This window comes from Phycodurus eques, chromosome 16 (genome assembly GCF_024500275.1).
Source record: "Phycodurus eques isolate BA_2022a chromosome 16, UOR_Pequ_1.1, whole genome shotgun sequence".
In the NCBI taxonomy this organism is placed as follows: Eukaryota; Metazoa; Chordata; class Actinopteri; order Syngnathiformes; family Syngnathidae; genus Phycodurus; species Phycodurus eques.
The window spans coordinates 5,530,708-5,555,501 of NC_084540.1; the positions used below are offsets into that span (position 1 = coordinate 5,530,708).

The 24,794-nt window shown below is 41.2% G+C and overlaps 1 protein-coding gene across 3 annotated transcripts; it reads right to left on the reverse strand.

The window, feature by feature from the left end:
• Positions 1 to 938: 938 nt before the first annotated feature.
• Positions 939 to 21,160, reverse strand: slc16a6b (solute carrier family 16 member 6b). Of its 3 annotated transcripts, none has more exons than XM_061700247.1 (6): positions 21,084 to 21,160; positions 8,358 to 8,591; positions 5,026 to 5,169; positions 4,207 to 4,335; positions 2,532 to 3,434; positions 939 to 2,435 (listed from the first exon to the last, which is right to left on the reverse strand). In XM_061700247.1, the coding sequence occupies exons 2-6, from the start codon at positions 8,587 to 8,589 to the stop codon at positions 2,176 to 2,178; spliced, it is 1,668 nt and encodes a 555-aa protein (XP_061556231.1). In that variant the 5' UTR covers positions 8,590 to 8,591; positions 21,084 to 21,160; the 3' UTR covers positions 939 to 2,175. The 3 variants fall into 3 exon arrangements, with proteins under 3 accessions (XP_061556231.1, XP_061556230.1, XP_061556232.1); XM_061700246.1 differs by lacking the exon at positions 21,084 to 21,160 and adding an exon at positions 14,367 to 14,905; XM_061700248.1 differs by lacking the exons at positions 8,358 to 8,591; positions 21,084 to 21,160 and having other exon boundaries at positions 4,207 to 4,498; positions 5,026 to 5,116.
• Between the last annotated feature and the right edge of the window lie 3,634 nt (positions 21,161 to 24,794).

Sequence of the window (24,794 nt, forward strand, 5' to 3'; positions counted from 1 at the left end):
AGTTTTATGCATGCAAACATGAGGGGGCAGGCAGAAATGTGAAGGGCTAGCCCATCATTTTTATTGTTGCGCTAGCCCATCATTTTTATTGTTGTTGTTAAGTGTTTTCTTCATGGGACTGGGTTAGTCGTGTCCAAACCCAAAGAAATAGATTACACTTTGTCAGACCATAGATCCATCTTGGATGCCTGCCCCACCTGAAGACAAAGCGCCTCTTGGTATAGCTATTTTGGTCACTGAGGCACAACCCCCTTGATCACAAGAAGATGGCAATCCCTCAGGCGGAAAGAGAAAATATTAATAACAATACAGAAAAAATAAAACACCTTTATCAACATAACAATTATCCCATTGGATGGCCGTTTAGACATCTACATGCACCTCAAATAAATTTGAATCTAACCTAGACATTTTTTTTTTTTAGAGAAATCAAGGATTTTCTCCAATAAAACATTTGCGAAAACAACAAATGGTAAAAGTTGCTGTTTACTCCCAAACCAGCATGCAGAACTAGAGGCCGGGTGCGCTTTTTGTAAGGGTCTGGCAGTGGCACCAACAGGTCATTTGTCCTGTCTGTTTTGTAACAGGCACTCATATCTAGTCCCTGTGTATGACTGGGTTGCTGTTTATATCATACATATAAATAGGATTAGCCCAGTTGACAGAAAAATATATGATATACCTGTTTTTGTTGTTAATCATTTCCAAAGTATCTCAAAACATAAAATGCTACTATGAATTTAACAGCGCTTCATTGCCTGCTCAAATTGTATCAGCTTCAGACAAAAAGCTGGCTACTAAAGGGAAAAGGAATCATGGACCCCTCCTGCCCTGCATATAGCCAGCCATGGATCATGTATTGTAAAGTTGGTACAGGATTAAATAATTTGATTGGAAAGTTATTTAAAAAAAAATACACATCCACAAATTTCTCAATTTGCACCTTGTTTTATTTAAAAAATACAATGAAATCAATGCATAACAGGTAGCTGGCTGCCAAGTCTTTTGTTAAAGAAATAAAACTGGCACTAAAAATGAACAAATGGTCATTAAAACATTATATATAAAAGGTAAACGGCAACTATAAGAGGGTTTGTGAACTAAACTTCAAGTGAGTGTGTGAAGATCTCTTCAGGAGGGCATCTTCTTTGTCCTGGCAGAGCCTTCCTTCACACGTTTGCATAATAGAACATGCATGCCCATCTCATGTAACGTGTACCATTGCATTTTGGTGTACAAAACACTGATATATCAGTTCATCACTTCTTTCCAACGGGTATGCTGTTGTGTAACAAGGTAATTCTACGAGAAATAAATAGGATCAAAATAACAAGATTGTACAGATAAAATCAATGCCGTTAGCAAAAGCAACAAGAATTAAGGTGGTGAAGTTTTTAAGGCGAAATCTTTGAGAAAAAAAACCCCACTGCATTCAGATCACCTAACACAAGTTCAAAGATGAGTGGGAGCTCCCTGATTTACTTAACGATTAAGTGATGCAATATTGCTGTGACTTAAAGAAATGTAATATATTTAATAAAGAGAAGTCAGACAGGCTGTGTGTATCGATAACATTTTGTATTTTCATTGCTTCATATGCACACAGGTAACTAAAATAATACAAGACTTTAGGTGCTGTTTCTTTCGTCAGGCTTTACTGCACAAACATCTGAGTCTTAATGATCACAGACATGCTGACAGGGTGCATGCATTAGCATGAGCAGGGATCGTGCACTGCACAACTTAAGTCTTGTTGTGCTTGAAGCCTTCACCGTCTATAGTGTTTGCTCGTGTAGAGTCGAGTTGGAGGAGTGTGGTACTAGAACTGCTCCAGGTGTAAAGTGCCCTGAGACAACTTCTGTTGAGATTTGGCAGCTATGTACATAAAACTGAATTGTTCTGGTGGAAGTTACAGAGGCTTGTGAAAATCTTTAACGAGCAGACATGGAGATGCATCAGAGCACAGTCTATCTACTAAGGTTTGAAACCATGTGCTCAGCATGGTGGTCTTTGGTCTCCTTTAGGAGTGAGCTTCAAGTTTGTCAGAGTGAGTGAATGACACCTGAGATTGTAAACGAGCAGCAGTTGTAGATAGGTGATGGAAATTCTGTGGCCTCTTGCTGTGTGTTGGACTTGTATTTTGATAACTATTGATACGTTGAGGCTCCCCTGGGCTCATACTACACAAATGTTGTCTTCATCCATAGTTTTTTTGATGGGACTGTCCTCCACTGCCAAGTCCACCTCCAAAAAGTCAGGCTGGTCGTTGTCCTGGGAAGTTTTCTCCTCCTCCTGCACAAGCTCACCTTTTTGTATTTGGCACATGCCAGACTTGACTGGTGCAACCAGAGCAAGGCAGATGGCACTGAGCCCCATTCCAACAGCACAAGAGTAGAAGGCAGCACCGTAATTATCTGTGATATCCACCAACACACCTGTAGATAAAAGTAACAACATTTTAGGATGGAAAAAGAGCCAAGCGATGAAGGTAGACTAAACTGAGATTTAAAAAAATAAATAAAAGGTTATACCTCCTAAAGGTGGTCCGGCAAGTCCAGCAAAGCTCTGAATGAAGACATATACTCCCACAGATGACGCCATTTTGTGGATGCCCACCACATCCTCTTCAGCCAGCATGGGGATGTGTGTGGAGCCCACCGTGCCCAGGAAGTAGCCATAGACAGCACAGCAGATTACTAGGCCCCAGAAGTCCCACACAATGGTGAAGGCCACAAGCACCAGGCACAAAAAAACAACACACCACAGCAACACCAGGGTCTTTCTGCAAGCGACTTTGTTCAGCAACACCCCGATGGACAGACGGCCAAAGATCTCAGCCACTGCCATCACAGAGAGCATATAGGACGCCATGGTGGGCTCCACGCCGTGGCTTTTACTCAGTTCAATGATGTAGAGCTGAGGGGCAAAAAAGCCCAGAGTGGCGAACAAGCCGAAGAGTGAGTAGCAAATGAAGGCACCATCTTTCAGGACAGAGAAGTCCAGCAGTTTGGATCTTGGTGGTTCAGGAACATCTGACACTTTTGACTCAGCATCCACTTTGAATGGGGAATAGGGGTTGGACAATGATAGTTTCTGGTCCTCTTTGTCCTGCAGCTCCCACTCTGCCTTGATTTCCGCCCCTGCGCTCCCCAAATCCACATTTGAGGCACAAAGGGAAGTGACGCCTGAGTCCTCGGAACCCTGGGAAACTCCAGAACTGATGGAGATTCTGGTCTGTTCGTTTTCTAGCTCATAAACATCCTGCAGGTGTTTCAGAGAGAGTGACTCTACCACTTCAGTATCATCCTTTTCAAGCTCTGGTTGGATGATGATTGGACAAAGAAGAAGGCCAAAACCAATAATAGAAGACTGAAAAATCCCAAGGACAATGAAACAGTACCGCCATCCAATATGCTCCTTCAGCTTCATGAAGGCTGTGGGGACACAATATAAATTATAGTTTAGCGTGTGAATACTAAATTGAGCATTCATTGTAAACTTCCATCCATCCATTTTCTGAGCCGCTTCTCCTCACTAGGGTCGCGGGCGTGCTGGAGCCTATCCCAGCTGTCATCGAGCAGGAGGCGGGGTACACCCTGAACTGGTTGCCAGCCAATCGCAGGGCACATACAAACAAACAACCAACCATCCGCACTCACATTCACACCTACGGGCAATTTAGAGTCTCCAATTAATGCATGTTTTTGGGATGTGGGAGGAAACCGGAGTGCCCGGAGAAAACGCACGCAGGCACGGGGAGAACATGCAAACTCCACACAGGCGGGGCCGGGGATTGAACCCGGGTCCTCAGAACTGTGAGGCTGCATTGAAAATAAACATTGTCTCCTTTGTTTTTGTATTATTTTACTCAGTCCAAAGTATGAACTCGGCACATAAATACCTGTGTTTACCTGTGCCAGGTTACAAAAACAACAATAGCAGCTGCTAAAATGGGATACAGCGGTGCCGTGACTTGCAACCTTACAGTAATTTGTACCATGACCACATGCGTAATTCAAAACACAGATCTCAAATCCTCTTTCCCCACTGGAATGAATAATTACATTGTTTGTAACCCTTTCCAACAATTTGAATGAACATAACCTACTTAGAAGGAACATAGCCTACTGCACATACTAAACGTCATTCTTATTGACAAAATTATTTGTCTTAGCAGCTGAAAGTAATGGTTAATTGAACACTCACCTGGGGCAAACGCAAAGATGGCGAAGGATTCTCCGGAAGAAGCAACAGAGGTGACAAGGGCTCGCAGATTGGAGAAGTACTGGGCAAGAATTGTGACGGTGGGGAGGAAGCAGAGGCAGTAGCCGAGGCCTGTAGAAAGAGGAGACAAGAAAAAGGGGACATGACAGCCACTGGCCCGCATGGTAGGAACACTGCATGGCTAGAGGGTTGGGTCAAAGTTCAACGTGTCAGGTCACTCCTGTGTCAGAGTTGGTGGGTTGCTTGTGAGGGTTCAGCTTTACAACAGCAGCAGCTGCAAGACAAAGGCATGTAAAGACAAAAAAAGAAACGGGGAGAGAAGAGAAAAGGGATGGTCGAGTTAGTTGTGGTCAGTTAAAAGGTAGACATGGTAGTCAGGGTGGGAGAGCTAGCAGTGCTTTCTGTCCCATAAAAGAAAACAAATTCACATCCACACCTCATTTCATGAATTAACTCATTATCTGCAAAGGAATTTTGATTGTATTACTTTCATAGAGTCAATCTTTCTTTGCCACTCAAACCAGATCTGAGTATGTTTTGTGTCATAATTTGCAGCAGAGGTTGTGCCCGTCTTTCATAGACAGTGAAGTACACCTTCATTGGACAGTTCTGGAAGAAACCGATTTGGCTGTTGACACTGCTAGAAGTCCCTTTGGTTCAAAATAAACAAGGTGTCAGACAAGACATGTCTGCAACAGTACAGCCATCACTGTGTAAATGTCACATGGCAGGACAGACAGGCAAACGACACACAGCTGGATGCATTGATGGCTGCGAAGGAATGGGGTTCACATGAATTACCTGAGACTATGCCAATGGTGATGTACATCTCGTTGATGGAGTTGGTGAAGGCAGAGGTGATGGTTCCCAAGCTGATGAGGAACCCCCCCATCACTACAACAGGGCGATGACCAAAACGGTTGCTCAAGACGGTGGACAGGGGGGCTGCGGGTAAAAAAATTACACCTGATAATTATCTGCACAGTGGTCAAGATTACAAGTTCCATGCCAAAACTAATCAGCAATCATGGACTACTGCCTGGATCAGAATACAAGATTTTAGCCCCGTTATTGGCCCGAAATGATTTTCCAGATTGGGCCTGACATATTTTGTAGGGAACGACAAAATTCCTTGTCGTTTGACATAATCCATGATCATGATTTGGCCTTATGATAGCTCTACAATGACAAAATGAAAAGTCTAGCATGTTTGACTTTTTTAGCATTTCTTTCATGGAGTGTGACACATAAATGAGAAACGTCCGACACAGCAACTTGACGTCGACCAATAAGATTGCGCGCACAAACTAATGTTTACCGAAACGTTAGCGTATGAATCAACAGAACGGCGGCATAATGTTCAGGTACAAACATTAGTGCTAGCACTAGCTAGCGACCGACAGTGGGTACGGGAAGTATTCAGACACCCTTAAATTTTTCACTTTTTGTTATGTTGCAGCCAAATCTGAAATATCACACAGCCATAAGTATTCAGACCCTTTGCTGTGACACTCACATATTTAACTCGGGTGCTGTCCATTACTTCTGATCATCCTTGAGATGGTTCTACACTTTCATTGGAGTCCAGCTGTGTTTGATTATACTGATTGGACTTGATTAGGAAAGTCACACACCTGTCTATATAAGACCTTACAGCTCACAGTGCATGTCAGAGCAAATGAGAATCATGAGGTCAAAGGAACTGCCTGAAGAGCTCTGAGACAGAATTGTGGCAAGGCACAGATCTGGCCAAGGTTACAAAAAAATTCTGCTGCACCTATGGTTCCTAAGAGCACAGTGGGCTCCATTATCCTTAAATTGAAGACATTTGGGACGACCAGAACCCTTCCTCGATCTGGCCGTCCAGCCAAACTGAGCAATCGGGGGAGAAGAGCCTTGGTGAGAGAGGTAAAGAAGAACCCAAAGATCACCGTGGATGAGCTCCAGAGATGCCGTTGGGAGATGGAAGAAAGTTCTAGAAAGTCAACCATTACTGCAGCCCTCCACCAGTCGGGGCTTTATGGCCCGACGGAAGCCCCTCCTCAGTAAAAGATACACGAAAGCCCGCATGGAGTTTGCTAAAAAAAAAAATAAATAAATAAAAAACACCTGAAGGACTCCAAGAAATAAGATTATCTGGTCTGATGAGACATTTTGGCCTTAATTCTAAGCGGTATGTGTGGAGAAAACCAGGCACTGCTCATCACCTGTCCAATACAGTCCCAACAGTGAAGCATGGTGGTGGCAGCATCGTGCTATGGGAGTGTTTTTCAGCTGCAGGGACAGGACGACTGGTTGCAATCAAAGGAAAGATGAATGTGTCCAAGTACAGGGATATCCTGGACGAAAAACTTCTCCAGAGTGCTCAGGACCTCCTACTGGGCCGAAGGTTCACCTTCCAACAAGGCAATGACCCTAAGCACGCATCTAAAATAACGAAGGAGTAACTTCAGAACAACTCCGTCACTGTTCTTGAATGGCCCAGCCAATGGCCCTGACTTAAACCCAATAGAGCATCTCTGGAGAGACCTGAAAATGGCTGTCCACCAACGTTCACCATCCAACTTGACAGAACTGGAGAGGATCTGCAACGAGGAATGGCAGAGGATCCCCAAATCCAGATGTGAAAAACTTATTGCATCATTCCCAAAAAGACTCATGGCTGTATTACCTTAAAAGGGTGCTGCTAGTAAATACTGAGCAAAGGATCTGGCTGTGTGATATTTCAGTTTTTCTTTTTTAATAAATCTGCACAAATTACTACAATTATTTTTTTTCCCATCAATATGGGGTGCTGTGCGTACATTAATGAGGGAAAAAAATATCTCAAATGATTTTACCAAATGGCTGCAATATAATAAAGAGTAAAACATTTAAGGGGGTCTGAATACTTTCCGTACCCGCTATACATAATGTTATGTTGCCTGCTTAATAGCGCTATTAAAAGTAAATGACCATCTGTGTTGAGAAAGTTCATTTTCTACACAAACTAGTTCAAAGTTCGGTTCACCATTCCAAAAATGAACTAGTTCAGTCAATCTTAAAAACATTAAGAAAAACGTGTTGCTTAAATTATGTTTTTTTTTTTAAATGAAGAATTAAAACAAAAACAGGACTTTTGTCCTTAATGTGCAAAAAAAAAAAAAAAAAACACACAACACAGTGTGACAGGAAAGATGGTGAAAGGACATTGATAACTTGGCATTCCTTGCAGCTCTGGCAGATTATATTAAACTATTTTATCTTATCTATTTTTTATATGACAGTGTGATTGTACAGTGTTTTAACTAAAGCATTCTGAGTCAAACAATATTTTTCCTAGTAATCCATTTTTACAATTATGTACTGTATTACAAAAGAACCGAAGAACACAACATCCTGAACACAACTCGCACACTCACGCAGCTGCGACTTCCCTGCCTATAAAAACATAAACATTAGCCCAATGATCGTAAAATAGAGGACACAGTGATTTATCATAATACATGTTGTGTAGGCGGCACGGTGCACGACTGGTTAGAGCGTCTGCCTCACAGTTTTGAGGACCGGGGTTCAATCCCCAGCCCCGCCTGTGGCGAGTTTGCATGTTCTCCCCGTGACTGTGTGGGTTTTCTCCTGGCACTCCGGTTTCCTCCCACATCCCAAAAATCGTGCATGGTAGGTTAATTGACAACTCTAAATTGCCCGTAGGCGTGAATGTGAGTGCGGATGGTTGTTTGTTTGTATGTGCCCTGCGATTGGCTGGCAACCAGTTCAGAGTGTACCCCGCCTCCTGCCCGAAGATAGCTGGGATAGTCTCCAGCATGCCCGCGACCCTAGTGAGGAGAAGCGGCTCAGAAAATGGATGGCTGGATGGACATGTTGTGTATTGTTGCCAGTCTTCTGACCGAGACACAGGATTTTATGGCAGTAGTCTAAAATAGTGCCATCCTCGGGCCAAATTTGTCTTGTCTGATCCAGCCATAAGTCACTGATGACTTGTACACACTCTTAGTACCCACAGAACTTAGTATACTTTTATACACATCCACCTGTTTCATTATTACACATGCCCTGAACAGACTTTTGTTTTTTGATGAATACTTTTAAAAATGAAGAGAGCAACAAAGCATTACACCCCATAAATAACTCACCAGTGAAAGTAAAGATGAAGACACAGATGGAGATGACCCATGACACCCGACTGTTACTCTCCTTAAATTCCTCCATCAAATCCTGGAGAAAGATTCCCAGGCTCTTGAGGGTCCCATAGGTGCAGATTTCCACCATGAAGAAGGAGACAGCTACAGCCCAGCCCCAGCCACCTTCGGGCACCTCTGGATAGACTTTTGGACCCAGAAAACCCTGGAAATTGGACCCCCTCATGACTGCAATGAGAACAGAAAGAATGTCTAAAATGACTAAAAGTGGAATACATTTTCTTACAAACCTGTGAAACTGAATAAACTTGTCAAATTTAATTGTTTTCTTTATAGAGGAATATATCATTGTTCAGTGTTACTACAGTTGAATCATGTGCTTGGCAGGTTATACATTGAAATGGTGGTATTGTTTTTTTGAGTCTTTAATTTTCTATTCTACTTTTTATTCTTGAAAGACAAACCTGGAGTTGCAAATTACCCCAAATTTGTTTTATCTGCACCATACAATGACAATAAAGGCTTTCTAAACGGTTCTATTCTAGTCTTGGAAATTGAATTTTGTGATTGATGAGTATATCACTTCAAATGCAGTTGGTGTGATTTCAGGCAAGATATCGTCATTCAAAATGTATTGTGACAGGGTACATCCGATGGTCACTGATCCCACCACCACAAACCTCGCCAAAGCCTTCAACCCCTAATCTCTAACAATGAGTTATTGTTGCCGAGCTGCAAAAAAATAGTCTTGCATGAAAAATGAAATACAAATTGAAATCCACCCCTCGGGTTGGCAACGACAGCCACTAATGTGGGTGGTGGGGGTGGGGGGGGGGGGTACAATTTAGTTTCTTTCTCTGGTTTCACATAAGACCATCACAAGACAGCCAAAAGTGAGCCTTGACTAATTAATGTAACATCTGATACACAACAGTTGATTGTTTCACCTTTGAATATTGTGTGACCTATTAATTAATACTTTGGCATCGGCATAACAATTTGTTACTTTGTCACACAAGACAATCATGGGGCACTAAAACATACTTGTAAGACACAGGACAACATTGTCCAAGTGTGAAAGTGGCTCAAAATGTCACATTAAGCCAAATGTCTTAAGTGCACCGCGAGCTCTTCAATAATCAATTTTTTTTTTTTTTTTAATGTGCCCAATAACATCCAATTACTATCCATAACATGATGAGAAGGTATGGAAAGTTATGCCTATTAACAATGATTAGACCTTTACATTGGGGGAGCCAAACTAAGAGGATGACTGAGAGTCAGCAGCTGGCACATATTACTGTGCACTGTACCTACACTCAAAGACACCACATAGTTATCAAGAGTAGGCTGGTGATACCTTGACGAATTCTTGTCAAATTAATTTCCTTAAGGAAATTAAGACTCCATGTGGTTGGTAATGCGCCTGTGTTTCAATAGCTTAGAAATATTTTTTATCTGTTCTTCCCCTCCTTTGTGGCTTATAGTCAACTTTGTGTCTCACTTATTAATTTCTCAATTTTTGGACGGTTTTCCATATTTGCCTGGAATTAGCTCACAAAGGCTTTGCACACACAGTGGCGGTTTTTGGCATGTGTGAAGTGTGCGACCGCACAGGGAGACACAGCAGATAAAAGTTAATGCTGGAGTTCTCGGAGCATTTGGAGTGGCAGTAAATGTTTACAAATTTTCATCAGCCCGCCTCCCCCACAGCCCGAATGGATTTGAAGTTAAAACCTTTTATTGTGGAAATGATAATAATGGGGGAAATTTTTAATCATTTCACAAGTTATTTAAGGTACCATCATTTTTGTCCGGTGCAGTTTTTTTTATTTTTTTTATTTTTTTGTTTTACTAATCCTGATGGACCACAATTCAATTTGAATATATTTTTTAATTTGCAGTACGGTACTTGAAAAAATTTAATTACTGTATTACTTTTTTCCGTCTTAAGTTATTTGAGTGACAATTATGAACTTTTCTCTTTTATCATAGGTGTTCCATCATTTAATGTCCCTGCATGTACAGTATGTTAAAGACAAAAGGAGTCCCAGCCATTTTAAAAACTATGCTTTAGAGAAAACTCTGTTCTTAAAGACGTAAGGAAAAAAAAAAACTTCAGGCTTTGACGTTTAGACTTAAATGTGTGCAAAAAAATGTCTCCTATTCACACAGTATGCTGCCATGGAAGAAAGGTAACTGTCTCAGTATCAAAAGCAACTGGGAGCTTAATAAAAGTGGTTGAACCAACAATATTTCAGTTGCTAGATGACCAGTCAACCTACCCCTCTATGCGGTACAACCCTAGTCCCTATCTTCCTGATGATGTAACGACTGCAGACAAAGCTGCAGAGAACAGCCAGGCACGTGAAATTTTTTTTATATAGCACTTGGAGTTCACCAGTAAAATGTGTACACTAGAGGGAGAAAATCTATTTACACAAGTGCTGCTTCATCGAAGAAAGGTATCAAGAATTTGAATTTAGACTGGAGTTGGCAGCTTGTCGATTCCCCATTCGGCAACTGCTGCCTTGCTCGAGCGCATATTAGCTGTGAAAAAAAGATGGGTCGATGAAATTGGGGTGCATTCATTCCAGACAGTCCAGGTTTCTTTAATGGAGTCATTACAATTATCTCTTGGCATTAAGATATTGATCACTACTTAGAGTTCCAAAACAATTCATTAGATATAAATATTTTACGACAACCTACCTCACCTGCAATTGAACTCAACCAATCTTAAAGGTGACAGACATATCACACCATTACAGCTATTCCACAAATTGAAATACTTCCCAGGAGTGTTAATAAAATGTCTGCAAGATGCGGTCAAAATTCCATAAGGACGAAGAATTACAGTAAAATGATGACCATCTCTAAACCACCCCTCTAAAGATTAAAATTAAATTTGCCTCATTTCTTTGCTTTTTTGTTTTTTCCACCAACTTGAGCCATGCCCATCTCCACCTTCACCCAATGCCTGCTTCAAGCTGTGCCACATGAAGAGCATCCTCCTCTTTAAACACTCTCATTCTGGAAAATAATTGACTAAAACTGTCTGTTTCAACTGCGATTGGCTGGCAACCAGTTCAGGGTGTACCCCGCCTCCTGCCCGATGATAGCTAGCTGGGATAGGCTCCAGCACGCCCGCGACCCTAGTGAGGAGAAGTGGCTCAGAAAATGGATGGATGGATGTCTGTTTCAAGTAATTTTTCCCTTTTACCAACTTCAAAGGCTAATCCCAAATGCATCCTCCAGAAAAATATTAAGTAAAGTTTTAAAAAAAAAAAATCTGGGCCATTTCTGAATTTGGAGTTAGTTCATTCTGTGTTGTGACATAATCCTTAAAATCGCTCCGTCGCTTAATACATTTAACATTAACATCCGTAAACCAATGAGATAATTGTAGGCGTGTTTCCTAATCAATACAAGATGTACAAGCGGATTTGCTCTTGTCGCCGATGTTACGTGTGCTTCGCGTTCCGCTGGGACCACAACCTCAACACGAAAATACAAAAGACCAGTGCAACAAATACAACACTGGCTGATCTGATGAGCAAAAAATTTTGCTTAAATGTAAGAGTAGCATATTGTAATCAAGTAAGAGTACTGTTACACGACGATAAGGTGACTCAAGTAAAAGTAAGAAGTAGCCGTCCAAACAATTACTTGAGTATGTGTAAAAAGTACACAGTGAAATAATTACTCAAGTACTGAGTAAATAGTGAGTAACTTCAGATTTTTTTAACCACAGGATGAACATCAATAAAATAAAAATAACAAAATAAAATGTTTTTTACTGCAAGGTGTTTTATCAAGTTACAAGTGGGCGGAAATATCCACATTTGGGTGGATAGTGTCAGACAAATACAACAATACATGAAAGCTGTTGTTTCTGTTCTTCTAAATGTAAACACGAGTAGCGCTCCTTTGCCTTCATGGTAACGACGACCTTCCCAAAATGGCCACCACGTAGGCACGACAATCAGGGTTGGCTTATCTAGTGTTAATACCTATGCCCTGGAAGAACAATAGAAGACGTGTGAGAACATGTGACTTGTGTCGTTTGATTGGCAAACTAGACTTAAACGTCACTAGTGCTTAAACTGGAATGGCTCAAACAAAGCCCAATGCAGAAGTCGAAGTCTCGCGCACGAAATAATTGATAAATATGCAATAATTGAAAAATAAAAGTAGCGAGTGGCATTTAGATCATTGAAACGGAGTAAAAGTACTGTTACTTCTTAACAGCTGAAGCAGCTGAAGTCGTTTTTCTGGTTTCGTAAACTCCTGTGACTCCAAAGCAGGTCCCGAGCGCACAAGCGGAACTCCATCCGCCTGAGGAGTAATATTCAGAAATTACATCTGTGTGTGGATGGTGGTTGTGTGGAATGGATCTAGCTGCCAGCATTCAAGGAGTACGAAAAAGCCTATGATGACGACAGCGACCCCCCCAGGAAAAACTCATCGGCTCTGTACGATTCACGTAAAAAGCCTATTTTGTGTTTAAAACGGCGAATTTTGTCGAAAGGCGGCTGATTTGCATGTATGTTCCAAGAAGCTAATTTGTTGGTGCTGTCTCATGCAAATCCCATGCATGAGGACTATGGAGCAAAAATCTTGGGAGACTAAAAACATTTGGATTTGACATTAAAAGAAACAAGAGATATTTACATCTGGAACACATATACACAACTTACACCACATTTTTTTAGGTGAGCAAAGGTATGAGACCAAATAATATTTATTATTTTGTCATGTTATTAGTATTAATACTTAGTTGTAACTCATTTGATTGTAATAAGTGCATCAAGACTGTGCCCACTGACATATTGGTTCTTAAGGACATTTGAAATTGTTATACTGGGTAGCACCAATGTTTGTGCAATGCTTGGATTGGTTTTCCATCTTATCTGGGCTTCATATTTGCTTGCTTCGCCCATAGACAACCCAAACTATGCACTTTAAACTGCATACGGTCCTTTGCACAATGATCATGGCACCGGACTATTGCTATATTAGTCATTCAAACTGCTCTAAGTGCTAGAGGACTCTGCATCTCTTTGCACAATTGTCAAAAAAATAAATAAATAAATTTGTACCGGCATTACCAGATAACAAGCAACCCTTTATTGCTCAGTGACTGTTTTTGGCTTTCACATGGCAGTGGTGTTGCAGCCGCGGGGCACACATCGTTTGGTGAGTTGTGGGATTTTGGATGCCCACCAAAACACGTTGAGCTGGCCACCTCGTGCAAGTAATTCGTGGCTGGAGAAACTGTGAGGATGTCACGATTTACAACTCCCAATTTTGACCAACACTAGGAGCAAAAGTCTAACCAGCTAGCCTAAATATACATTTTCTGCCATCGGCAGCACAACAGTGATTTTACTCGGCAGTGAATTGTTTAATTTCCCTTACAGGATGAATCTACTGTATGTATGTCCGTCCGCGCGTGCGTTTTCACTTTTTGAAGATGGAGGCACTGTGATGCAGAACACATACTGACTGTCGTGGTGGGATTTGTACGCAGACCAGGCTTTTTATATATATATATATATATATATACATACACACACACACACACACACACACACACACACACACACATATATATTAATTTTATTTTGTGTATTTATCTTTCGCCTAAGCGGCCATTAAAGAAATGTGTGCCATGTGGTCAGGATATCCGCAGTGATGTTAGTGAATGCAGGTTACAGGATGCCTCGAAACAACCCTCAACACTTACTGTCCTCTGCTGTTTGTATGGGGAATTGACAGACATTCGGATATGTACCTGTATTTTTCACCCATTTGTCAATGAAATCAAACGTTTACCCCGACTGGTGTATTACTGTGCTATGCTCTACACGTTTTATCTATGTAATAGAGAGAATACATCCACACGAACACGAGAAACAAAGCAGCCTACAGAGAGCTAGCAGGCGGCTGAGACCAGACAGCATCTAACAGCAGTAGTCGCAAAGCAAATTTGTGACTTACCGGCAGCGAGGTGACCGGAGAATAACAGTAGAGTAGAGGAACCGTTGCCTGCTGGTGGAACTAACACAGGTTTTTGATCTTCTCTTTCTTCCTCATTCCTTCGTGGCTTAAAAGTAACGTCTACTCGACGGGCAGGTGATGTGTGGAATCGTATTCGAGTCTACCCAAAAAACATCTCATTCCCCACAAAGTTACTTGCCGCTCCAAGTAATTAAGACATGAACCGGCATTAAAGATTTAGTCGAAAATATCCCTTTGCAAAAAAATGCAGCGGCGGCGGCGGGAGCATCTCCTCGTCCGGTCCGGTCGGCCAGTCAGCCGCTGTACTCCTGCCTGTTTTGGCAGCTCTTTACCGGCTCAAGCCGGTATTTAAACGCGGGCGTCATGAATGCGCAAAGCTCAAGAGAGCGGTGGCGTGCAGCGCAGACTGTCTCATAGCTGCTCTTCCCAGCTAGCAAAAAAACGTAAACGTCGCTAATATTTTTAACGTGGCAAAGTGTCGCAGAAGGTATGGAAAGCCGTTTAGGCATTTATTCGCTATCTTACTGGTGCGTTGAGTTGTTCATGTACTACTACGCTTCCTTGTCTGCTGAAACAACTCAACGTACAAGTAGACTGACTAGGGTGCACACGAGTATTAGAAGGACTATGGTGCACTAGAAGAATGACTAAGATGCACTACTAGAGCGACTATAGTGCACTAATAAAAAGACTCAGAAGCACTAGTAGACCGACTAGGGTCTACTAGACATATTAGTAGAATGACTAGGGTGAACTACAGTGGCTACGGAAAGTATTCAGACCCCCTTAAAATTTTCACTCTTTCTTATATTGCAGCCCCTTGCTAAAATCATTTAAGTTAATTGTTTCCCTCATTAATATACACACAGCACCCCATATTGACAGAAAAAAAAACAGAATTGTTGAAAGTTTTGCCGATTTATTAAAAAAAGAAAAACTGAAATATCACACAGCCATAAGTATTCAGACCCTTTGCTGTGACACTCATACAGTAATTGAATGATGAGGGGACACTAGTAGAACAACTTAGGTTACTAGTGAGGCAAAACTGTGTTAACATCTTGCGCTTTAGTTGTAGTACTAGGAGCACCCAGTTGTTAGCTAGTGCACAGTTTTGCCTCACTACTAACATGTAGTTGTCTAGTATCTATCTACTAGCATGCCAAAGTTGTCCTACTAGTGAGGGCAAAGAGGCCACTAGAACATGGACCTTAAGATGGATATGAAGGATAGGTTTTTGAATAACTGCTCAAATACTTTTATGGAAAGTAATTTAAGCATTGTCAATGGCAATGAATGAGTTAAACTTTAACTCATCCAATGTGAAAGAGTTCAAATGCAAATGCAGAAATATCGAATTTGAATGAATTTAGTACAATTCTCTCTCTCTATCCATATATCTATCTATATATTTATTATCTTTTTCTGGTACCAAATTAAAGCTGGTAATTTTTTATGTTGAGTATTCCAAGTTAATATAAATTCCGCAACTTGGAAACAAAATCTAACTTATTGAAAAGGTCTAACAAAGAGGTCTTTGTCACACAACGAGACAAACTCTGAGAAAACAATTTAGTTTATTGACAGACAAGTCCAAGATTTTCACATAACTATAAAATTGTGAAATGGTAAGTGTTAAAGCTAGGGACGTAACGATATCTACACCTCACGGTTCGGTTTTATCACGATATTAATCTGATGGGACGATAATTATTGCGATATCGTGGGGAAGCTTTTTTGTGAAAAAGACAGGTTTAAATTACATATTTCCGTGCATTACTGTCCCTATCCATCCAATGTTTACAGTACATTCATATCCTCTATCTCCAAAACAGTATTATTTATGCTGCAATATTATATGGTCGCAACAACAAAACTGTCCATTGAGAAATTGTCTTTTCAATAATTTAACAGTATTTACTGTATTGTCATATTTTTTTTGTTTATAACATCAGAAATTGGATACTGCCTACTAACAGTGATTTCTTTGCTTGAGTCCAAAAATTAAAGTAGTCATAAACGAAGGAACACTCTTAGAAGCATAAGAATCCTTTGTTTGTTTTCGTCCCTTAGTGATGTTGTAGGATGATTTATTTTTCTGAGCAGCCTCTGTAGTATGTTTTCATTTGAAATGTGTACATTTCATTTGAAGAGATGTATATCAGATTTATTTTTGCATTACTATCTATTTGGAGTGGACCTATTTTATGCAGTCATTTTTGGGACGACTGTAATGTATTGGTGGACCATCCCCCCAAGCAGAGAACAATAAAGGACTAGCTGATGACTTGAACACCTTCTACTGCAGATTTCAAAAGGTCACTTTCACACCCCACACCCACCCAGCCGCACCACCAACCACCATCACAGCTCTGACCTCTACGTTGACCATCCACGAACAGGATGGGAGATGTATCTTCCAACATCACCAAAGCGCCAGGCCCAGACCTTGTGTCCCCAACCTGCGTCAAAGTGTACGTGGACCAGCTCGCTCCAGTCTTCACACAGATCTTCAATAGATCTCTGGAACTGTGTGAAGTACCATTCTGTTTCAAACCCTCCACCATCATAGCAGTCCCCAAGAAAGCTGCAATCTCAGGTCTGAATGAGGTCATGAAGTCCTTTGAACGTCTTGTGCTGGACCACCTCAAGATCGTCACAGATCCCCTGCTGGACCCCCTCCAAAATGCTTACTGAGCAAACAGGTCTGTGGATGACGCAGTCAACATGGCACTGCACTTCATCCTAGAACACCTCCACAGTGCGGGGACCTAAACGAGGATCATCATCTACACGCACCACCAGCACCGCGGTGCGCCAAGGATGTGTCCTCCCTCTGCTCCTCTTCTCCGTACACAAACGACTGCACCAACGCACCTGGCTGTCAAACTCCTGAAGTTTGCAGATGACACCACAGTCGCCAAAGCAACCTGGAGCTGAACAGGCTCAAGACTAGAGATGATAGTGGGCTTTAGGAGGCATCCTTCGCCACAGCTGCCCCTCAGGCTGTTCCACTGCCCTTTGTCAACCTTCGAGACCTTCAAATTCCTGGGAATTACAGTCTCTCTGGACCTGAAGTGGGAGATCAACACTTTGATGACATAGATCAAATAAAAACAAAGTTATTCCAAATCTAACACACCGTCGCACCATTAAGATGACTGCAGTTGTTGTGAGCGCTGCTTTCAAACTCCAAGCCGCCATGCTGCATGTTTGAAGTGAAAATGCCCCTCGTAGGTGCATGAAAAATAGTCTGCTGTGGCTGAATTTATCTTCACCAATTAATATATGTCGATGATATGTCGACGTTCGGCCATCAAATGTGGTGAGCGTATATGGGCCAGGTCTTCGTCAGCATGCCAAGTCAGCCGCCAGGCCACCAGTAACCGTCGGAGGTTCGGAGCACAGGAGTGAATCAAAACGTCTAATGTGATGCTTCACCTGAAGGCATTAGATTTGAAGTTGATTTGAAGAAATTTTTGGGAGAATACGCACTCGGACGGATATGAGAGGCAATGCCCACACTTTACTCCACCCAAAATACGCAAATGGCCAGGAAGTGCGCAAATGATCGAATTAAGTGGACGGCGGAATGAGCACAGTCAGAAAATTGAATCAAGCATACGAGAGAATATACCTCTTAGTGAACAAAATGTTCTGACTTTCTAGCTTATCTCGTAAGACCTATAGGTGAACATTATCATCCCATCATCCTAGAACACCTCGACAGTGCAGGGACCTACGCGAGGATCCTGTTCGTGGACTTCAGCTCAGCGTTCAACACCACCATCCCTGAACTCCTTTCATCCAAGCTTCTCCAGCTCAGCATCTCACCTGCCATCTGCCAGTGGATTTACAGCTTTCTGACGGGCAGGACACAGCAGGTCAGGCTGGGGGAGACCACCTCATCCACACGCAGTATCAGCACTGGGGCGCCCCAAGGTTGTGTCCTCTCTCAGCTGCTCTTCTCTCTCTACACGAACGACTGCACCTCAGCGAACCCGACTGTCAAACTCCTGAAGTTTGCAGATGACACCACTGTCATCGGCCTCATCAAGGACGGTTTATTGACAGGAAGTGGAGCGGCTGGAGCTGTGGTGCGGCCGACACAACCTGGAGCTGAACACGCTCAAGACTATAGAGATGATTATGGACTTCAGGAGGCATCCTTTGCCACAGCTGCCCCTCACGCTGTCCAGCTGCCTTGTGTCAACCGTCGAGACCTCCAAGCTCCTGGGAATTACAGTCTCTCAGGACTTGAAGTGGGCGACCAACATCCAACTGCGTCCTCAAAAAGGCCCAGCAGAGGATATACTTCCTGCGGCTTCTGAGAAAGCACGGCCTGCCACCGGAGCTGCTGAGACAGTTCTACACAGTGGTCATCGAATCGGTCCTGTGTTCTTCCATCACAGTCTGGTTTGGTGCTGCTACAAAAAAGGGCAAACTCCAACTGCAACGGACAATCAAAACTGCTGAAAGGATTGTCAGTACCCCCCTACCCACCATTGAGGCCTTGCACGCTGTCAGAACTAAGACGTGCAAAATCCTCTCGGACCCTCCGCACCCCGGTCACCAGCTCTTCCAGCTCCTTCCCTCGGGTATGCGCTACCAATCAATGCAAACTAGAACTAGTAGACATTCCAACAGCTTCTTCCCTCTTGCGATCAACTTCTTAAACACCTGACCTACAATTCCATCACAACATGCTGGCAATTTTTTGACTTGAGTTCATTGTCACATTTCTGTGGGGCCAATTATGTATTACTCGTGCACTCACTGTAGTTGTCTCGCCATGCTGCACTATTTGTATATACTGGCCACTCATGCCAGAGTAGCATCTGCTCCATTTGCACACTGATTGAGGAGTATCTGTAACATTTGCACAACCAACATTGTCCCAGATTATCGCACTACTCGTCACTTTAAAGCGCATACACTCCTTGAAGTCTCAGCGCCCTTTGCACAATGGTCATTGCACCGGACTATTGCAATATTAGTCATTCGAACTGCTCTAAGTGCTCGAGGACTCTGCATCTTTTTGCACAATTGTCAAAAAAAAAAAAAAATGTACCGGCATTACCAGATAACTAGCAACCCTTTACTGCTCAGTGACTGTTTTTTTTTTTTGTCAATGGCTTTCTGTCTCCAAAGTGTTCTGTAAATTGACTGTCTGTTGTCGTACTAGAGCGGCTCCAACTACCGGAGACAAATTCCTTGTGTGTTTTTTGGACATACTTGGAAAATAAGGATGATTCTGATTCTGATTCTGATTATCGTGGTGAAAGCACACTCCAACGAATGAAATCTTTTACATTTAACAAATTTGCTTTAAGTTAGCTACTCAAATTGTTGGTAGTTGCCGAGCTAACATTTCTCATACTACAGTATGTAGATCTCCCAAACATACTGTAAAGGGCTGGGAAAGCAGTTAGAAAACAATACAGTACAGGGGTTTTCTTTTCTGCTATTTCCTTGCTAGTGATTACCATTATTGGTAGTTCAATTTATATAAATTTCACTGACGCTCAAAACAATTATTCAACTTCAGTTAAATGTAAATGTTATTGCTAATTTTTCAGAAACCCCACATGTCAGATCCACATTTTAGGGTCTCGTTATTTCAGACATAGATTAAATAGTTCATGTTAATGGCACCAAAAACATTGTATGTATTGTTCTGTTGACATTATTGTGTTTACAGCTACCGATGTATTTAACTGTTACTGTGGTGACGATTATTGAAATATATAGGAGTAAACATTTATAATCATGAGATTAAAAGTGACATATGTTCTTTTGTGGTGCATATCTGTTTCCCAAATATGTTTGTGTGTGTGTACACCGGTGAATGAGAGGGAGGCTGTGGGTATATTTGTTGTCTATGAACTAAACAGTTTTGCTCTGGTTGGCAAGCAATAAACCGGCGCCCGCCGGTTTCAGACGTCGCTGTAGTAAGCCGGATCTGAGTAAATCATTCATGACGTGTGAAGTCGATTCCGCATATATAAAGCGTTAGCAACTTTGAAGTTAATTTCCCCTCAAACATGACTCAGAGTCTGACACAATGTCTTGACACAGTGACACACTGTTACAACAGAGAGCTTTTGCGTGGGATGAAAAACGGCCCCAGATGTTGCTGAGTGCTTAACTCAATGGAAAGCCATCTTACTATCTTACTGTCCACCGGTCATTGAAAGAAACCAACATCATTGCGCTGACACATTAGCACCCGATTGTAAAAGCTGGTGAGTGTCTTGTCACATTTAGCAAAATATTTCATCAAGGGCTGGTACAAGCTTGATTAGACAAGTTTCTGGAGAATTAAAATAAACTGCAATATGTCTTTACTCAGTTTGACAGCTGATTAAATAATTTATGGAGCTCAGGTATCCATTTCAACATTATTTAAATATACACTTATTACTTATAAAAAAATAAAACACCAATTCAACTATCTAAACTTTTTAGTGCGCTTTTACTCAGTTTGACAGCTGATTCATTTCTGGAGCTAAAATTGACTTTTTTTTCTATATTAGTAAAATATACACCAATCCAATTTAACCTTATTTGTGCAAAAAAAAAAGGAAAAAAAAGAAAAGGTAAATTGCAGATTTCCCAAATTCTAATGATTTTTCAAGTAATAATCTCAAATACATATTACATACTGTAGATATATTTACAGTATGAATCACTCACCTGCTATTGGCTGAGTCTGATACTGACCCTGACTTCTGGTATGTTACTCAAAAGTGCCCTAAACTAAACCGCTGCTTCAGGGCTTATGACAAAGGCACAGTTGCAGGCATGTGTTCTCATGGTGGCCAGCCCTCAAATCTGATTGGACCTTGAAATGCCATTCAAAACCACTGACAAATGGCCAAGTTTACACAGCTCAATAGTCAAAAACTTTCATATGAAAACATTGATTGTTCTGTTTAGATTTAAAGATTTACAGTTGGATGTATGAAACAGCATTTAGTATATGTACAGCATCTCATTAAAGTGTTAGATAAGAATGTAAAAAGGGTATTAGTGTATGTACAGCATCTCATTAAAATCGTATATAATAATGTAAAATGTGTATTACCACCATCTGACCAAATTTAGGTTCACAGTAGTTTGTTGCTTTTTAATTACGCGGGTCATTTTCTCTTGTATTGTTTATTTAGCTGATTTAGGACCATTTTGATGTGCTGAATTCAAATATCACATTGGTTTTACTCAATCAGGTCAACTTTTTGAACTATGGCCACGTTTTTGTTTACAGGTTCAAATAAACAAAGGTTCATGCCCTGAATTTTGAACAATGATAACGTAATATTCAATTATCAACGTCTACTATTCAATTTACAGTACGCAAAGTTTGTAACATTCGATTAATTAACAGCGTGGAATAAAAACCTGACTTCAACAAGAGAAACGGATATCATTTTCAGATTCAGCGATGCAAAATTGTCCTAAATTTTACCCAAAAAAATTGTAACTCAGTGTTACAAATGCCAGCTCAGACATGTAATTAATAATCAGCCACTCCAACATAGAACTTGTTTTGAGTTGCATCATTGGTAGGCATATATTATGATATATTTATGTGTTTTTTTTCCGTCAGGTGCTGATGTTTAGAATTAGAATTAGAGCATAGTGTATTCATCAGAAGCTAGTTTCTGCATTTCTGTCTAGCATACTGTTTGTTAGCCACGCTATTACTTGGTCAATGTAGTGCACACTTGACGTGGAATTGTTTGGTGGTTTACATCTTTTTATGAATATAATATTCATGGTTTGTGGGGGAGCCGTGGCCCAGTGGTTAAGCTCATCGCCTGCCACAGACCTGTGTTCAAGACCCCAACCGGACCATCCGCCAACAAAATTGAGAGTACTTTTGAATGGAAAACAATCCTGCCAGTCAATTGCCACTTAAATGTTTAAAATTGCAAATTAAACTCACCCAACATAAAATAATTTTCTATTTTAGTTCCCTAGTCTCTGCTTTATATTGATTTAACATTTTCAGTCCAATAATGTCCATGCTTTCATTGTTAAAATTGCTGAATTTGCATATTTCCTGTTCAAATACATGAGTGAGACAGCGAGCAACCAGCCTCACCTCAGATTGCATTATCCCTCACTAAAGCAAAGCAAATCTATTTACAGTATGTAGTGCATTGCATACTCAAGGTAACTCAATGTGCTTTACATGATTAAAAGCATTTAAAAACTGAAAAAACAGCTTATAAACATTTACAACAGAGAAAAATAAAAATGCAATTTAAACAGCGTACAGTGCAATAAATTTGATTTAAAAGTGGAAATGCTCTAAAAAGCCTGAGAAACTAATCTTAACAACTGAACCATTTTTGAAGTTATGTTTGTTTAAAACCTTTGTTTTTGTTAATAATGTACATAAATGCACTTTTAATAAGTGCTCCCAGTGGAAACTTCTCACTGAGAAGTAAGTACAAACAAATATGAAACCGATCATTCCATTTTAAGCGGCGTTAGTTCTAAATGTTCTCTTGCTTTATCGGTCACTTTCTGATCTTTCTCGGTCTTTTACTCGTTTTTGGCTATGGTGTGGGTCTGTACAGGACTGTTTCTGGGTACAGACATGGACTGCAGTCCGCCAATAAGTGACCTGTTTTAAATCACCATGAGCACGCAAGCCAGAGCGAGCTAGCTAGTTAGCTTCTGGGCTAGCAAGGCAAAGCAAAGCAAATTTATTTATATAGTGCATTTCAGACACAAGGTGACTCAATGTGCTTTACATGATTAAAAGTATTTTAAAACAGAAAAAAAATTGCTTATAAATATTTTTGTTTTAAATAAAAAAGAAAAGTACAATTTAAACAGCGTACAGTGCAAGAACTATCATTTAAAAGTGAAATGCTCTAAAAAGCATGAGAGAGAGAAAAGGTTGGACTTAAAAACATTCACACTTGGGGATGACTTCTGTTGGCAACGTATTCCATTTGTTTGCAGCATAACAGCTAAATGCTGCTTCACCATGTTTGCTTTGCACTCTGTGCTCTACTATTTGACCAGAGTCTGTAGATCTGAGCCCTACTGGGTTTATATTTCATTAGCATTTCTTTCATGTATTCAGGACCTAAACTTTTTAGTGATTCATAGACCAGTAACAAAACTTTAAAATCCATTCTAAAGCTGACCAGGAGCCAGTGTAGAGACTTCAGAATTGGAGTAATATGCTCTCACCTCTTTGGTCTGGTCAGAACCTGAGCTGCAGCATTCTGAATGAGCTGTAACTGTTTAATGCTCTTTTGGAGGAGTCCAGTCTGAAGACCATTACAGTAGTCAAGTCTACTTGAGACAAAAGTGTGGATGACCTTCTCCTGGTCTGCTTAGCACATGCAAGCCTTCACCCTGGATATGTTCTTCAGCTGGTAGAAGGTTGTTTTAGTAATTGATTTGATATGACAGTTGAAAGACAGGTCGGAATCTATCAGTACACCAGGGTTTCGGACTTGGTGTTTGGTTTTTAAAGAGAGTGATTCAATGTATTTGCTAACCTTTTTCTTTATCGCTATAAACAAATCTCAGTTTTGTTGTGCCTTAATTGAACAAAGTTTTGGCTCATCCAGTTATTTACCTCTTTTAGACTGAGTCAACACCTCAATTGAACTGTAGTCATCTGGTGAAACTGCTCGATATAACTGCGTTTCATCTGCATAGTTATGATAGTCAACATTAAGGTTCTGAAGAATTTGACCCAAGGGTAGAATATACAGGCTGAACAGGAGGGGCCCAAGAACTGAACCTTGAGGGACCCCATAGGTCATTGCCATTCGATGAGAATGATCACTTCCAATGGGAGAATGATCACTTCCAATGGTTATGAAATAACTCCTTTCCTTCAGGTAGGACCTGAGCCATTTTAGGACCGTTTCATTTAGTCCAACCCACATTTCCAACCTGTTCAGCAGTATATTACGATCTACCATATCAAAACCTGCACTGACATCTAACAAGGCCAGAATTGACACCTTTCACATGGAGGCGTCCAGCGTTATTATTTAGAAGAGGCTTAATGGCAGCTACTTTAAGAGCTTAAGGGAACTCACCTGACTTAAGCAGAAAAAACAGAAATAGCATACTGCATCAGCACCTTCTATTAATAAAATTTGTGGAGAGGAAGCAAGTGGCAAGTGTCGGTTCTGGCTCTCTTCACGTCCATGCATCCATCCATTTTCTGAGCCGCTTCTCCTCACTAGGGTCGCGGGCGTGCTGTCATCGAGCAGGAGGTGGGGTACACCCTGAACTGGTTACCAGCCAATCGCAGGGCACAAACAAACAAACAACCATTTACAGTCACACCTACAGTAATGCATGTTTTTGGGATGTGGGAGGAAACCGGAGTGCCCGGAGAAAACCCACACAGGCATGGGGAGA